This window comes from Sorex araneus, chromosome 1, assembly GCF_027595985.1.
Source record: "Sorex araneus isolate mSorAra2 chromosome 1, mSorAra2.pri, whole genome shotgun sequence".
NCBI classification, from domain to species: domain Eukaryota; kingdom Metazoa; phylum Chordata; class Mammalia; order Eulipotyphla; family Soricidae; genus Sorex; species Sorex araneus.
The window spans coordinates 301,921,733-301,938,126 of NC_073302.1; the positions used below are offsets into that span (position 1 = coordinate 301,921,733).

Sequence of the window (16,394 nt, forward strand, 5' to 3'; positions counted from 1 at the left end):
TCTTTTTCTCCATACTGAAAGGATTTTATCTGTTAGTTTTGATATCTATTAGTTCTTACAGAGAGAGGATTTTTCTGCTAGTTTTAATTTCTATTCAGTATTAGAGTTTCTAATATCTATCTAGATATCTAAGTTCTAATAGATAGCTAGTATCTATGTAGATATCTAAGTTCTTTTGGATGGGGGATTGATCAGCTGTCCTGATGCTTGGGGGGGTATCTGAAGATGGGGGCCCCCGATGCACAGACATCACTTCTAGTTTTAGGGGTGCTCCATGGCTGGCCTATAGGCTGTACTGAGAGGCTCGGATTTCTGCAGTCCAGAGGCAGGAGAGCAGCGGAGGGGGGTTCTGAGGTGGGAGCCTGTGGCCTGGGGAGCTCCTGGGTGGTTGAGGATGGAGGATGGGGTGCCCATCTGCTCCTCCCTGCCCACCAGGTTCTGGGCAAAGCCTCTGTGGGCAGCCCCAGGGAGAAGACCCACGACCCGCACGGCCTGAGATTCCTTCCCACAAGGCTCTGCTTGAAGCAGGGCTGCAGAGGGGCCCGGCTCTGTGGACCGAGGGACCCGGCACTGTGGACAGAGGGGCTCAGCTCTGTGGACATAGGGGCCCAGCTCTGTGGACTGAGGGACCCAGCACTTCGGACAGAGGAACCCAGCTCTGTGGATGGAGGGGCCCAGCACTGTGGACAGGAGGACACAGTGCCATGGACAGTGGCCAGAGGCTGTCCTGCCCTCCTTTGCTGAGCACGTTGCTTCTTTGTCCCCCGGACACTCTGACTTCAGGTTCTCCTCTGGATGCCCACAAAGAGTCCCCGGGGGCGTGTCCAGGGCCCGAAGGCACAGAAGGGTTGAGGGCAGGTTGGAGGGCGGGGAAGAGCCCCCTGGGGCATGCGTACCTGGAACTGCAGCTTGGGGGCCAGCAGGTTGGTCTGCGGAGGAGGGGGCCTGTACTTGGGCCGGCTGGGCTGGGGAGAGAACAGAGGCGCTGGTCACCCCCATGTCCCTCTAGGCAGGAGCTCGGAGATGGCCAAGCTGGTCTAGAGCCGAGGGCCAGGTCACGTGTGAAAGCATCGGCTTCTGCCAGTGGTCATTCAGGACGCGCCAAGGTCTGGGCAGGAGCAGGGAGGGGCCTCTGTCCCCTGGGGTCATTGCTGGTGAAAGGGGTCCCTGTTCCCATGTGCATCCCCCCTAGGGAGGGAACAGCTGTCCCTAAGTGGTGCAGAGACCCCTGACATGCAGAAGGAGGTGGGGGCAGGGTGCTAAGGCCATCAAGGGACTTTGTGGAAAAGGTGAGTGTGGAGTGGGGGGATAGGCTGGCCCTTAAAGGGGCACAGAGGAGAGCTTTGGGCTGGAGGGGACAGGGCTACAATGTAGCCAGAGCCCAGCCACAGACCCAAGCCCAGCCCAAAGGAGGCTGGTGGAGGCGAAGGTAATTGGGGAGGTGATGGGGGGCTGTCCCCTCTCCCCCTGTGACCCCACTGGGAACTGGCCACCTGTAAGCAGGCCCTCGACAGCCAGCACGTCTGTTGGGCCCTGGACTGGCCTGCAACTGTCTTAACCAAGCCACCCCACGCGTGGCACTTAGGCAGGGCAGGTGGGCGATGAATACAGGCACGGCCCCCCAGGCCCACCCAAGTACACGGAAGCAGGACACTGGTACCCAAGCCCAGAGGTTCCCCGGGAGGGGGGATGTGAGGCTCCCTCTGGGGGCTCCAGCAGGACCCGATTCTCCTCACAAAGTGGCCAGAGCAGCAGCACAGTGCAACCCCAGGTATCCACTGAGCACTTCCAGGAGTGGCCCCCGAACAAAGAAAACAAAACAAACATCCCCATGGAACACTGGGAGCTCCAGCCTCTCGTCGGGGGGATGCTTTGGGGTGGGTGGGCGGTGGCTGTCCCCCAGATCTGGGCTTTTGCCAACTCAGCCCGGCCAGCAGGAGGACGCCGGGCAGAAGGGCCCAGAGTGGTGGGCTGGGAACAGAGCCTCTGTCAGGGCTCACCTTGGGTGGGGGTTCCTGGAAGGCGGTGGGCTCCAGGATTTTGGGGGGTCTGTAGCGGGCGCTCCTCTCCTGCTCCATCGCGATGTCCTTCTCCATCTGGTAGATGTCACTGCCAAGGAGTGGTCGGAGGAGGGGATGGACATGGCCCCACACTCCCCTCCATTGGCCACTGCAGCCTAGATGAGGACCCCCACCCCGAGTGGGAGAACTGTTGGGGACCCGGTGTGGGGGAATGAGAGAATCCAGAATGGGCACATCAGCCAGAGGGCACACAGGGGCAGGTACCCCAGGAATGAAAGAATCCAGAGTGGGCACATGGGCCGGAGGGTACGCAGTGGGCAGGGCATGTGCCTTGTCCATTGGGGTCTACTCCCTGGGTGGCAGTGCTGAGTGACCTTGGTCCCACCCTGCCCTCCGACAGTCACAGCGGGGTGGGCACCAGCTTCAGGGGCGATGGTGGGGGTGTGAAGGAACAGCTCTGGGGGCAAGGGTCCCTAAACTCGAGGATCAGAGCCTGCCGCCTCCTGTGAGGGGACCCAAGACCCCCAAATCCTGAGGGCTGCTCCTGACAGCCCCTGCCCTAAGGATGGGCTCTCCATCCCGAGGTCCCTGCCCTGTGGGTGGGCTCTTCCTCCCAGAGTCCCTGCCCTGTGGGTGGGCTCTCCCTCCCAGGGTCCCTGCCCTGTGGGGGGGCTCTCCCTCCCGGGGTCCCTGCCCTGTGGGTGGGCTCTCCCTCCCGGGGTCCCTGCCCTGTGGGGGGGGCTCTCCCTCCCGGGGTCCCTGCCCTGTGGGCGGCTCTCCCTCCCGGGACTGTGTCCACAGCCCCTGCCCCTCTCACCTGAGGCTGCACACGAGCTCGGTGAAGCGAGGCCGCTCGCTGGGGTCGTAGTCCCAGCATCGGGTCATGAGGGTGTAGAGGATGGGCGGGCAGAGGTCTGGCTTGGGCAGCCGGTCGCCCTTCTCCAGCACCCCGATCACATCCTTGTTCTCCAGCCAAAAGAAGGGCTGCTTCCCGAAGCTCAGGATCTCCCACATACACACGGCTGCGGGCAGCAGGGGGTGCTCAATGAGGCCCCCTGCACTGCCCCCAAGGGAGGAGGCCCGGACCCCACCCTGCATGTGACAGTGACAGTGGCCAAAGCTCCCACGCCTGGGAAGTGGAATCACGGGGGCGCTGCAGGGGGCTCATCAGAGGCCGGGATCTGGGGCTGCATCTCAGGGAGCTTCTGTCCCCCAGCTGGGGCTGAAGCTGGCGCCGACCACGAGTGAGCCGCTGACACAATGAGCCTCAGTTTCCCCAGCTGGGAAGTGGGGAGGAACAGTGATGGTGGAAGGTGCCGGCAGTCTACACAGTGTGAGCCAGAGGCTGCACTCACTCAGCCTGGACTTGATCTCATTGGTCCCTGGGCCTCCCTCAGAGCTCGCCTTGGAGGGTCCCTCTGGGGGTCTCCGCCTCATTGTCCAGGCCTGGGGGACAGGGCTCCCCTGCCTCGAGAGCCTTTGTAGGAAGGCTGGTCAGCACTCACCCCACCCCCGGGAACGTCTCGGGGGGCTGAGAGGAAACAGATCCCTCTCAGCCTGGTTATCTGAGGGTCACTATCAGACCCACTCCCAAACCCACTCACCAAACATCCAGACGTCACTGGCTGTGGTGAAGCGGCGGAAGTTGATGGACTCGGGAGACATCCATTTGATGGGCAGACGAGTCACAGAGGCTTTATGGGGCCACAGAATTGACAGGAGATATTTAGGGAAGAAAAGTCCAGAAACGCTGCCTATTCTCCAGATCCCAGGACCTGTGTGCCCCTGATCACACCTGGTGTGATTTTTTTTGGGGGGAGGGGGTGGGTGGATGTTTGCTCCAACATCCTCTGAGGGTCAAAGCAGAGTCTGGGGAGCGCCCCCCCTCCCCCCAGGGGGGACACCCCCTCACCTTTGTAATACTCCTCATCTTCAATGTACCGGGAAAGGCCAAAGTCTCCCAGCTTCACACACTCCGGGGAGGCCACCAGGATGTTCCGGACGGCGATGTCCCTGTAGGAAGGACCAGAAGGCTTCAGAGACCCCAATGCACAGATCAAGGGAAGCAGAAGGAGGACGCTGGCCAGGGATCCAGAAGCTTCTGTCGATCAACGTGCCTCATCTTGCTCCTCTCTGCTTGGGTTTTACCCTATTACTGTTGGTTCTTCGAGGACCCCGCCCCATTCTTCTTCACCCCGCCCAATGCCCCTGAGGGCCTTTCCCCTCCTGGGCTGAGCCCACCTGAGCTGACCCCACCCTGAGCATCACTCCCCATCTCCGCTTCAATTGTGGTGTCTTCAATGGAAACTGGGTTCTGGCTCCCACTTGCCCTGTGGTTTCCACATCCTGCCCTGGGCATCCCGGGTTTCCCGCATCCAGCCCACCTACTGCAAGCCCCCCAGCTACTGCACCATTCTGGTTGATGAGGGTCAGGGTGTCTGTATGGGCTCGCGGACCCTTTCTGTTCCGAGAGAGGAACAGCTATGACCAGCTATAACCAGCTATGACCGAGGCATTTACATGCTATGAGGCCTCTAGGTGGTGATCCAGGGAGGGTGGACAGGCTGTGGGAGGGCGTGTGTGGACCCTGTACATCCTGTGCTGTTTTACCCAGGGAACCCCAGCACCCTCAGTACTGGGACCCACGGGGTCCTGAAATCAACCCCACGGGCCATGGAGGGATGACAGCACTGGCCCTATTACTGTTGGTTCTTCGAGGAAGCGTCCCACCAGCTTCCTGGGTCCCAGTGACCTCTGCAATTCCAGACAGTGGATGGCCCAGGTTCTGGGCTTGCTCGGAGCTGATTGCGAGGGAGAGTCAGACCCCTCGAAGTGTGATTCACCGACTCATGATCTAGACATTCTGGGGGTCCCGAGCACAGGGGAGATGCCCAGAGTGCCCTGCTCTCATGCCTCCCAAAGGGGGACCTACCGACTCAGTTTCCCTCGAGTTCCGGCCTCACCACAGGTTCACTCCCTGTCCTTGACATCACCCACACTCTGGGGACGGATCTATTACCCCTCCACCTCTGCTCCATGGCTTTTACAGCTCGTGTTTACCATCTTACTAGAAAACAAGCTCCAGGAGGAAAAATATTACTATTATCATTAGAAGAATATTTGCTGGATGAGTGAGTAAATGAGTCAGTGAATGAGTGTGTCAGCAAGTGGGTGAGTGAACGAGCATGTGTGTGAATGAGAGAATAACTGAATTAATGAGTAGATGAGTGAGTGGATGAGTAAATGAATGAATGAATGAGTATGAATAGATGACTGCATGAATTGGTCTGGATATATGAATGAACAAGTGAATGAAGTGAATATATGAATGAACAAGTGAATGAAGGAGTGTGTGAATGAGTGAATAAGTAAATAAGTGGATGAATAGATAAGTGAATAGTGAATAAGAGTATGAGCAGATGACTATGAATGAGTGTATAAATGAGTGTATGCATATATGAGCGAGTGAATGAATGGATGAGTATGAACGAGTAAATGAGTAGATAAGTGAATGAGTAGATGAGTAAGTGAATGAGTGAACAGATAAGTGATGAGGGCTAGTGTGAGTAGATGGCCATGAATGAGTGAATGAAAAAGTGCATGAATGAGAGAAAAAGTGAATTAGCAAGTACATGAATGAGTGAATGAATGGGTAAATGAACAAGTGACTGAGTGAATGAGTGATGGAATGAGAGCTGGGCTAAGTGATTGAATGAGTGATTGAGTAATGAAATTGGTAAATGAAAGAGCAAATGACTGAATGAATGACTGGGTAACTGAATAATTGAATGACTGAGAAATGAGGAAGTGAGTAAATGATTGAGTGATGAGGAAATGAATAAGTGGCTGAGTAATGAGAACATGAATGAGTGACTGAGTAACTGTATAAATGAATGATCGAGAAACAAGGAAGTGAGGAAATGAATGGGTGGCTGAAGGACTGAATGACTGAGTAGTAAGGATGTGAATGAATGAATGACTGAGTAATGAGGAAATGAATAACTGGATGACTATTTAGGAAGTGAATGAGTGAGTGAATGAGTGAGTGAATGAATGGCTGAATAATGAGAAAGTAAATGAGTGCTGAATGACTGAATGAGTAATAAAAAAGTGAATGAATCAATGACTGAGTAATGAGGAAGTGAAGGAGTGAGTGAATGAATGCTATCCTCAGCTTGGTTTTGCATCGTCTCCCTAGAGACACGTGACTGACTGGGTAGCTTGGAGTTCGGAAAGCGTCAGTTCGCTGCAGTGCTCCAGAACATCCCCCCAGGCTCCGGCTCCCTGAGAACACACCTCCTCAGCTGGGGCGCGGACCCCTTTTCAGGGAAGGGGCACAGAGCCCAACCGTGCCTCTGTTGGCTAAACCGTCTGTGAGTGGACAACAGTCACCGAGGACACTCAGGCAGCTCAAGGGGTGATTGGACAGTCCCAGGGTGTTGAACTCAGGGGCTGCCCCTGCGGCGTGGGCGGAAAGGGTGGGACCCAGGTCTTCTCTGCAGCCGCCCTCCAGCCTGCTCCTCATCCCCCCAAACGGTGGCCAGGACAGGGAGCACTGGGCGGCAGCAGGGACCATTTCCTGTCAGGCACCAGAGAACAGTCAGACGCTGGGCGCTGGACCCCTCACCTGTGCACACAGTTGATGCTCTCCAGGTAGGCCATGGCCTTGCAGACCTGCAGCGAGTACAGGACCAGCGTGAGCACCTTCAGGGAGCTCTTGTTCCTCTCCAGGTAGTGGCCCAGCTGCGGGGAGAAGAGGAATGACGTCAGGTGTGGGGGCGAAAAGGGAAATGACGTCAGAGGGCCAGAGGGGAGTGACGTCAGGCAGCTGGAAGGAAAGTGGCATCAGGGATGGGGAGTGATGTCAGATGGCCAAGGCAGTGACGTCAGGTTGGGGGCGGAAAGGGCGGTGACGTCAGAAGGCCAGAAGGGGAGTGACGTCATAAGGCCAAGAGGCAGTGATGTCAGGTGGGGCGGAAAGGGAAGTGACGTCAGAGGGCCAGAAAGGGCGTGACTCAGGGAAGGGGAGTGACGTCAGGGGCCGGTGATTGGGCGAGGCTGGGAGCTGGCCTCGGGCAGCTGGGCTCTTCCCTAGAGGCAGGCAGGTTGGCCGAACCTCTAACTAACATTCCCTGTACCAGGGACTGTGGGTCGTTTCTGAGCCCAGCAGCAGGAAGCCGGGAACAAGGGGCCACTGCCCGGCCCTCCGTGCCCAGCAGGGGCTCACCTCTCCGTGGGCGTACAGCTCCATCACGATCCAGATGGGCTCTTCCTCGATGATGCCGATGAGCTTGACGATGTGCGGGTGGTCCAGGTTTTTCATGATCACTGAAACAGGGTGGCAGGGAGGGTCCTGGGCTGAGGTCCCTCGGGACCGGCGCTCTGAGGGGTGGGGTGGGGGGACATAGGCCAAGGCATGTCCCCGCCCGGGTACCCACCTGCCTCGCTCATGAACTTCTCCTTGTTGTCCTGGGTGCAGTCCTTCTTACAGGTCTTCACGGCCACGTGCACTTTCTCCCCTTTCTGCAAGGAGAGGGGGTGCAGGGCTGGGGGGTGGAGAGCTGGGGAGCGCAGGGCATGGGGCCTCCCTCCCGCGTCACTGCTCGCTTCCCACAGCCCCACTGCACAGGTGACATCAGACACAGGTACAGGGAACCCGCAGGGATGCTGGGGCTCCGACAACTCAGGCCTCTGCCTGCCTGGATCAGGGCACAGTCGCCCCCAGAGTGGGACCCGGGCATGAGCCCGGCCACTGCCATGACCCTGCTCCCTGTGTTCTGTCCTCACTCACAAAGTTCAGCTCACAGAGGCAGAGGTTGCCCCCGCAACCTGACCCGGCCCCTTGGCCCCTCGTCCACTCCCCGAGCAACCATGCCCAGGACACACACACACACACACACACACACACACACACACACACACACACACACACCCGCCCCCCCCTCGCCCCACACCTCCCCAGGCACTGCCCCCACTCTGCTTCTCCACGGAGATGCTCCCTGGGGATTTCATTCATGTTGTGAATGCCAACTGCCAGGGCCCTTCATGGCTCAGAACATTCCAGAAGTCCCCCAGAACATTCCATAGCCCAGCCCCTCTGTCATCCCACCGGAGAGCGGAGAATGAGCGAAACTCACGTGATTCGTGTAGACCCCCTCGTAGACCTCCCCAAAGAAGCCTTCCCCGAGAATCCGATTCAGAACCACGTCCTCCCGGGAGACACCGTACTGGGGGCCTGTGCGGGTGGAGAGAGCCAGACACGCTCGGACCCGGGCACCCCGTCCCCATCACAGCTCGGTCGATACCCGGGGTCTGGGCAGGGGAAGGGCTTCCCCGGCCCCCACAGAGGCTCCCACAGCACGGACGGTGCGGGGCTGAGGGGTTGAGGGTGACTTCAGGGGCCCCCCAGAGCCACAAGGTCAGGCCCTACCTCCCGACCTTCGCAGGGTCTCGTCGGGGATCTCTGCGTAGATGTCCGACTCTGCAAGGGCAGTGAGAGAGCGAGGTGGGCGGGCGGCCCCCTGCGGCTCTGGGGGACCATGCAATGGGGACAGCAGGGGGCCCCCGTTGGGGGCTGTGACCCCCCGGCTCTGCCCCGGGCTCAGCACAGCCGCAATGCCCGACCCCGGCTTGCACCCCTATCTCCCATGTCCTGTCCACGAGATGCGTGTCCAGGGATGCAGCCACCTCCCATGCGCTGTCAGATGCTCGCCCTGCTGTGGTCTGAGTGTTGGTGAGCCCAAATGTGGATGTCCAGGCCCTGCTCTCCACTCCCACCCCCGCACCGTCCCTGCAGTGGGGCAGTCCTGGGGGGTAAGGCCGTGGGTGGGTACTGGGTATAGATTAGGTCCTCTGGGGTGGGAGGTGGTGTCAGTGGCCTCTGAAGAGCAAGAGGTCAGCACTCTCAGCTCCCCGGCATGGGCGTCTGCTGGCCAGGGGCAGCCTCAGCAGGTGTGGACCCTGCCTTCACCTTGGATATCTGGCCTTGGTCTTGAATGACCAGCCTCAACCCTGGACATCCAACCTTGACCTTGACCTAGTCCAGCCTCAACCCTGGACGTCCAACCTTGACCTTGGATGTCCAGCCTCGACCCTGAAGTCCAGCATCCAGAACCGAGAGGTCGGAGCGGTCAGGCCCCTGACCACGTGCCCCAGGAGGCGGGGCTGGCTCACCTATGCTGCAGCTCTCCGACAGCTGTGACCGCCGGGCCTCCAGGTTCCTGCAGGAGAGGCCCAGTGAGCCCCCGGGCACCCTTGCCCGCCCCCAGCCACCCCCGGCAGCCCCCTGGGAGCGTGGGCCAGGCCAGGCGTGGCTCGGTCTCACTCCCATGCTCCGATGGGTGGCCTCAGGACTCCAGAAGCCCCCGCCAGAGTTCACTGGGGTTCACCGGGGAGAAGTGGGCCCCTGGGAAGCGCCCAGGGCTCCTGGCCCCCCGGAAGGCAGGAAGCGCAGTGGGTAGAACAGCCCCGGGTACTCACAGCAGGGGGATCTGGGGCAGGCTGCTCCGCTTCTCGCCATCTGGGGAGACAGAGGGGCGGGCTGAGGCAGGGCATGAGTCCCGGGGGGGTGGACCTACCCTCCCGTGAGTCACACTGGGGGCCCACCCACCACTGCCCCCCACAACCCCAACACCCCGAGGCCCAGTGGAAGCTGCTCATTCCCCTTCAGGAATCTTCTCTGTGCAAGGAAGATGCCTCCTGCCACCACTACAGACAGACAGAAAGACTGACAGACACACATAACACCATACACACAACACACACACCATGTACCACCTACAACATAACACACCACACACACCATACACAACACATACCACACATAACACCACAGACACCACACACAGTATATAAATACTACACACAATATACCAACACCACGCACACCAGACGCACACCACATAAAACATACACACAACACACAGTATACAAATACCACACAAGATATACCAACACCACATAAAACATACAACACACAATAAACAAGTACCACACACAATATGCCAATACCACACACACCATACACACACCACATAAAAAATACACACAACACACACAGTATGCAAAAACCACACACGATATACCAATACCACACACACCACATAAAACATACAACACACAATATACCAATACCACACACACCATACACCCACCACATAAATATACACACAACACACAAAGTATACAAGTGCCACACACAATAGACCAACACCACACACACACCATCCACCACCAAATACAACATACACACAATACACATAATGCACAATATATAAATACCACACACAATATACAAACACCACACACCACATACAATACACACACAAGGCACACAACACACACCATACACACAACACACAGTATATACAAACACCACCACCCCCACACACTCCATACCCCCCACAACATATACAATCCCCCACCCCCCCACACTGTTCCTGCTGCAGCCTGGCCCTTCAGGGTCCTCGGCCTGTGCACAGAAGCCAGCCTGCTCCCTGACGCTTGGCCAGCAGGCTCAGGGGCAGGTGGATGGGGTGGGACCCGAGCTGAGGACCCCAGGCAGGACCCCCCGACACAGGGGGCACTGGGGGAGCATGGAGAGCCCCTTCCCACACTTCTGAAAGCCTCCCCTTGGTGCCTGGGTGAGTCGGCGCTCCCCCCCCGTCTCTCCCCTGAAGCCGACACGCACCTTTCCGGGGGTGGACGATGAGGGGGCCCAGGTGGTCGCCCTGCAACCGGCAGTAGCCGTCTATGAGGTCCGCCATGTTCTCAGCCTCCGCCAGGGAAGAGGTCTTGATGGACAAGGGCTGCCGAGAAGAAACCATCAAGGGTCAGACCCCCAGACCTTGGCTACAGACTGCCCCCCTCTCACGGGGCTGGCGAGGGGCAGGAGGGGCGCCCAGCCCAGCGGGGACACGGGGGCCTCTTTTCCTGGGCGCACAGCTGGGGGCACTGTGTCCCCCTTACAGGGACGCCCATGTCATCCCCCCACTGACTCCTGCTCCGCCGAGGGACACTAGCAGTTACTTGCTATTTGGGGTTTGTTTGAGGGACCACACCCAGCAGTACTCAGGGGTTCCTCCTGGCTCTGTGCTCAGAGGTGGTACTTGGGGACTCTATGCCATGAGGTGCCAGGCAAGTGCCCTATCTGCTGTACTAGTTCTTCAGCCCTGTCTGGCAGCTATTTGGATCCGGAAGAGCAAAACTCAGTGCCTTGAGCCTAGCTGGTGCCTATGAAGGGAAGGGAAACTCAGGCACTGCGGGAGACGCAGGGGGAGGAGGGGGAGGGGCCTCCTGTATCCTGAGCCTGATTCTTCCCCCCACGAAGGGCTGAGCTCACAGTTCTCTAGCTCTGACTTGTACCCCAATTTCTAGTCACTGTTACTGAGAAAATTTGCCCTGAATATGTTACCATCATTACCCTAGAAACTCCCTCAACGGCTACTGACCTTTTTTTTTTTCTTTTTGGGTTACACCCAGCGATGCACAGGGGTTATTCTTGGCTCTGCACTTAGGAATTAACTCCTGGCAGTGCACAGGGGACCATATGGGATGCTGGGAATCGAACCCGGGTCGGCTGCGTGCAAGGCAAACACACTACCCGCATGCTATCGCTCCAGCCCCGCTACTGACCTTTTTTTCCTTACACTGTGACATCTTCTTGGTGCCTTGACTAAGAACTAGGGGTCTTTAAAAAGCCAGGGGGACCACCACACCCAGAAGTGCTGGGGAGGGAAGATCTGGGCCCCGGGATCGAACTCAGGACTCGCTCTGGCAGGCACATACGTGCCATATCCCCTGAGCTAGGTCCTGGACCAAATTCCGTGTAGCATTTTGAAACTAGAGTCTTGAGAAGGCAGTGGTCCCTGGCCAGGCTGGGAGTCCCAGCCTGCATCTTGCAGCCCTTGTTTGGCGGTCTCACCTGGGGGGCCCCCTCGATGGTCAGCTGCAGTAAGGCCTGGTTGTCCTCCAGCGGCAGGGACCGGATGGACTTGATCTGCTTGAACTCAGCCAGGCAGGTGGGCTGTTGGAAGAGGGGGTGTTTCTTCAGTCAGGCCAGAGGGGGATTGCACGAAGAACAGGGGCCTCTCTCTCTCCGGGATACAGCTAAGAGAGTCAAAAACTATGGAGGCCCGGAAGGGTCAGCTGATCTCAGGCCCTCACTAAGCAGAAGAGAAAGTGAATCTGGAGTTGTGGGGGGGGGGTTGCCCAAGGTCATGTGCCATGTGTCCAACCGGGGGGTGGGGGGAGGAGGTGAGAGAGGGCAGGGCCATGCAGGACCCCGGCTCCTGGCTTTCCAGGTAATCTGTGGCCCTCTCACAGTGAGAGAGCAGCCCTTATGTCTGAACCAGGAGAGCAATCACGGTGTCTTTGCCTCTTCCCACCCCAGACGCCCACTCACCCCCTCGGTGCAAGGGACAGGAGCAGGGGAAAAGGCATTGGGGGAGGGGCAACAGACTGGACGCTCAGCCTCTCACCTTCGCATCCGGGCTGGTCAACTGGCGGATGCCTTTGGGGCCGATGACCAGGTCCACCGTGATGTTCCACCCTTGCTGGAAAAGAAGGGGAGAGGGCACTGTGGCCTCGGCATGGTCTACCCCAACCCCCACACCCACATCACCCCGTGACTCCCCTCCCCACTGGAGCCCTCTGGAATTTCATGTTGGGATTCTGGGTGAAACTTTTTGACATCAGGATTGGAAGAGTCCAGAGGGACAGTCCACTGGCCAGGATTGCAAGGCACAAGTCTGGAACTGCAGAATCCCTAGTTGGGGGGCGAGGGTCCGGCCACCAGGGGCGGGGCCAAAGAGAGATGTGGCCATACATATGATGGCATGATGTGGGCGTGGCTTTACCAGCGAGGGGCGTGGTGTGGGCGTGATGTGGGGAGTGGGCGGGGAATGTTCCCTTCTGGGCGGGGCCTTACAATGAGCTCGCAGCGGTAGGTCTCCTGGTCTATACTGGCGAAGCCCGCCAGCGTGTTGAAGAACTTCATGACACACTCCTCCTCCCGCAGTGAGGCGTACTGCTGGAAGGTCTGTTGGATCATCTTCCGGAACTGCTTGGGCTGTAGGGGGGGACACAGGTCAGCGGGGTGCCCAGGCTGCCTGCGCCCCCTTCCCCCCACCCGACTTCTGCAGTCTCCTCTTCCCCAAAGCACACGCCCTTGGGTGCAGGTTTCTGGATTTCTGGTCCCAGGGTGGGCCCGGGAAGTCTCAGAAGTTCCAAGAGCAGATACCCTGCCTCTCCGGGAATCCCAACTCATGCCCTTTTTAGCCTTCTGATAGTGGGGAGCCCCCTGGGGGGTCTTTTGAGGCTCCTGCTTTGCTCACCTTTAAGTTCTCCTGCATCTGTTTGGGGAAAAACAGGTCGAGCCCCACTTCCTTCCTGAAAGAGGGGGAGAAAGGCAGCTTTGCACCTGCTGTCCCCCAGCCAGTCCCCCAACACCCAGCCTGTGGGGGAAGGTCGGGAGGATGGGGGTTCTCGGTCCCTGCTGGTCTAGCAAATGGGAAAGGGGGGCATGTGCAGGGGTACCCCTGGGACTTACTCCAGCAGTTCGAAGTTGGACTTTTTGTCAAGTGCATTGTGGGGCATGTCCTTGAAGAACCGCCTGGAGAGAGAGAAAGCATGGAGGGGAAGGGGCTACCCCCCGTCACACACACCCTGGAACCCCTGACCCCCTCCCCCATGAACTGCCGCAACCCAGGGGAGGCAGGTGAGAATGAGGAAAACCAAAAACACCAATATCTAGGAAGCCAATACTGGGACAGATGCAGAAGGAAGAGGGGCTTCTCTGGGGTCTCTGCACTGAAGGTCCCAGCAGCCCACCCTCAGGGGTCCCTCTGAGGACCCCATCTTGAAGGCTGCTCCGCATCGAGACTGCTCTCTGCTCACACGTCTCTGAAATACCCAGTGTGCGCATGAGTGCGTGCATATGCTTTGAGTACTCGTGTGTGTGTGCACGCGCATCTTTTGTGTGTGTGCATGTGTGTGTGCTCATTTCAGCAAGTGATCAACTGTGGCACAGATGCCAAGTAGCCAAGAAGGAACACGGAAATCAAAGTGATCCCTAATCCCATCGCTAGGGGGCAGTTAGGACTTTCTCCCTTTCTAAACACTGTTCTTTAGGGCAGCATTTCTCAAAAGGAGCCCATACGCCCCTGGGGTATTCCATGTGGCCAAATGTCCAGACTAGAGGGCGGACCCGTAAAGCAGGGGGGTGCTTCAGGAAGGAACCAGGTCAGAAGGGGGCCGTGGTGGGGGAAGGTTGGGAAATTGATTTAAGTGATTAAACTCTCCCTCCTCTAGAGACGATGCTGGATGAGATTTTGACGGGCTGTTTCTACAGAGCCCCAATTTTGACCCTTGGGTCCATACCTGGGTTTGGGGGTGGGGTCCACTAATGAACTCAGTACTCCCTCACCCAGCTACCTGTCTGCCCACTGCGCCCGCATTTCGTGCTCTGAGACTAGTGGGAGGGAGAGGGGCAGTCAGCTAGCTGAGGTTCAACTGCAACGGACTGAGGCAACTCCTCGTGTTGAGACGCAAGGGGCTCCAGCCTCTTGAGTATTTTTAGAGTATTTTCTCCAGACAGGGATGCCCAGGTGGGTGAGGCCAATGCCCTGAGGGGCACTGGAATGAAGAGGAGATAGCTGGTAGTAACTTCAGGCACCACCGGGGGTGATTTTCTGATTCAAGAAGGTAGATTTGTGGGGGCTGGAGTGATAGCACAGCGGGTAGGGTGTTTGCCTTGCATGCAGCCAACCCGGGTTCGATTTCCAGCATCCCATAGGGTCCCCTGAACACCGCCAGGTGTGGTTCCTGAGTACAGAGCCAGGAATAACCCCTGTGCATTGCCAGGTGTGATCCAAAAAGCAAAATAAATAAATAAAAAAAAATTTTTTTAAAAGGTAGATTTGTAGGGGTGCAGAGTGGTCTAATTTATTTTTTCTGAAAAGAGGGTGCTAGGCCAGTGAGTTGGGGTCCCTCTGCAACAGCAGGCATAAGTAGGGCTATAAAGCCATTTACCAGGGGAGAAAGCTCAGTGGATGGGGCTGTGTTGAACAGGGCCGTGCTAGGTGGCCTCCAATGCCAGGAGTTTGGGCAGAGGGGAAGCAAGAGCGAAAAAGACTCAGCCAACCTTTTCTGGGTTACAACCAAGCAAAGGAGGAGCAGCGAGGGTGGGGGAGGCCGCAGGACTCGCCCTGGACGTCGACCTCACAGAACGGAAAGGAGTTTCTAGCTGATCTCTCTCCAGGGTGCAGGCAAGGCTCCCGAGTTTGAAACTGTATTACGGCAGTGAGCGGCCGGTTCACTCTGAGACCCCGAGGGCACGGTGCTGCAGTGCCAAGCAGTGCCCAGGCTCCCAGGAGTTGTTCGAGGGGGGGGTCCCTAGGGCTACCCCTGGTGATGCGAGGGGACCCTCTGTGGTGCCAGGGAGTGAACAGGATTGCTGCCTGCAGGCCCAGCACCTTAACCCCTGCACTCTCCCTTCAGCTGTAACTGAAATGACAATCAGGCAAGAAGCTACGGGGAGGGTGTCCTGGCAGCCAGGGGGTGGACCAACCTCACATGAGCACATTTGGGGGTGGGGGCTGAGAGGTAGCACAGCAGCTAAGGAACTTGGCTTGCATGGGGCCGACCGGGCTTCGGTCCCTGGAAACACATATGATGCCCTGAGCCCCACCAGGTGTGGCCCCAGCCCCGGACCCCCACAAATCAATAAAGTCCCCGTGCTTTCAGAGTGAGGATGGTGTGGTCCTGCTGGTGGTGGTGGAGGGGGGTGGAATAATTCACTAGGAAAGGCCACTGGGGGGAGGACATGGGGTCCAGCTCGCTCCCTGCCCCCCCAGCCTCCCCCTTTGCCCAGCAGTCACCAAGGCACTCAATGCTGAGTGAGCGCCATCTGCGCCCACCATCTGCCCGCGGCTCACGCAGGGAGTTCTAGAACATCACGGGGACGTCGGGGAACCGACCGTCCTGATCTTCTGGGCTGCGGCCCAACTGACTCAGCCGCTGTCGTGGGCTGGGGGCACCCTCCCCCCCCGCCCCCCCCAACCACACACAGCCTGCAGTGCCCATTGTCCCAGCCCAGCCTGCAACTTTGCTCGGCCACCACTAGGGGCCGACAGGGCAGGTACAAGCCCGAGGAGGAGGAAGCAGGGCTGGGAGACCCCGGCGGGGGCCCACCGCCAGCGCTGACCATGAGACAGGAACAGAACCGGCCGAGAGAGTCCTCGTCTGTCTGTCCTTATTACTGGTCACTGCTCAGCTCACGTCCAGTCTCACATGCATTTGGGGCCATTCCTGGGCTCCGCAGGGGGTGGGCAGAGGCCCTCAATGTCTCAGGGCAGGGGGTGGTACCTGGTGCCT

At 58.3% G+C, this 16,394-nt stretch overlaps 1 protein-coding gene across 2 annotated transcripts in view; it reads right to left on the bottom strand.

Annotated features, from left to right (window-relative positions):
- Nucleotides 1-16,394, bottom strand: part of PTK2B (protein tyrosine kinase 2 beta) — a 92,865-nt gene that overhangs the window by 8,575 nt on the left and 67,896 nt on the right. For both annotated transcript variants that reach the window (XM_055145431.1, XM_004614733.2), the window contains exons 6-23: nucleotides 13,570-13,632; nucleotides 13,355-13,409; nucleotides 12,949-13,089; nucleotides 12,500-12,574; nucleotides 11,944-12,045; nucleotides 10,711-10,828; nucleotides 9,501-9,540; nucleotides 9,195-9,241; nucleotides 8,452-8,502; nucleotides 8,159-8,256; nucleotides 7,460-7,544; nucleotides 7,249-7,349; nucleotides 6,649-6,764; nucleotides 3,934-4,034; nucleotides 3,626-3,715; nucleotides 2,839-3,043; nucleotides 2,001-2,109; nucleotides 897-965 (exon numbers count right to left, since the gene is read on the bottom strand). In XM_055145431.1, coding sequence (XP_055001406.1) covers nucleotides 897-965; nucleotides 2,001-2,109; nucleotides 2,839-3,043; nucleotides 3,626-3,715; nucleotides 3,934-4,034; nucleotides 6,649-6,764; nucleotides 7,249-7,349; nucleotides 7,460-7,544; nucleotides 8,159-8,256; nucleotides 8,452-8,502; nucleotides 9,195-9,241; nucleotides 9,501-9,540; nucleotides 10,711-10,828; nucleotides 11,944-12,045; nucleotides 12,500-12,574; nucleotides 12,949-13,089; nucleotides 13,355-13,409; nucleotides 13,570-13,632 — 1,666 coding nt within the window. The remainder of the gene's footprint in view (nucleotides 1-896; nucleotides 966-2,000; nucleotides 2,110-2,838; nucleotides 3,044-3,625; nucleotides 3,716-3,933; nucleotides 4,035-6,648; nucleotides 6,765-7,248; nucleotides 7,350-7,459; nucleotides 7,545-8,158; nucleotides 8,257-8,451; nucleotides 8,503-9,194; nucleotides 9,242-9,500; nucleotides 9,541-10,710; nucleotides 10,829-11,943; nucleotides 12,046-12,499; nucleotides 12,575-12,948; nucleotides 13,090-13,354; nucleotides 13,410-13,569; nucleotides 13,633-16,394) is intronic.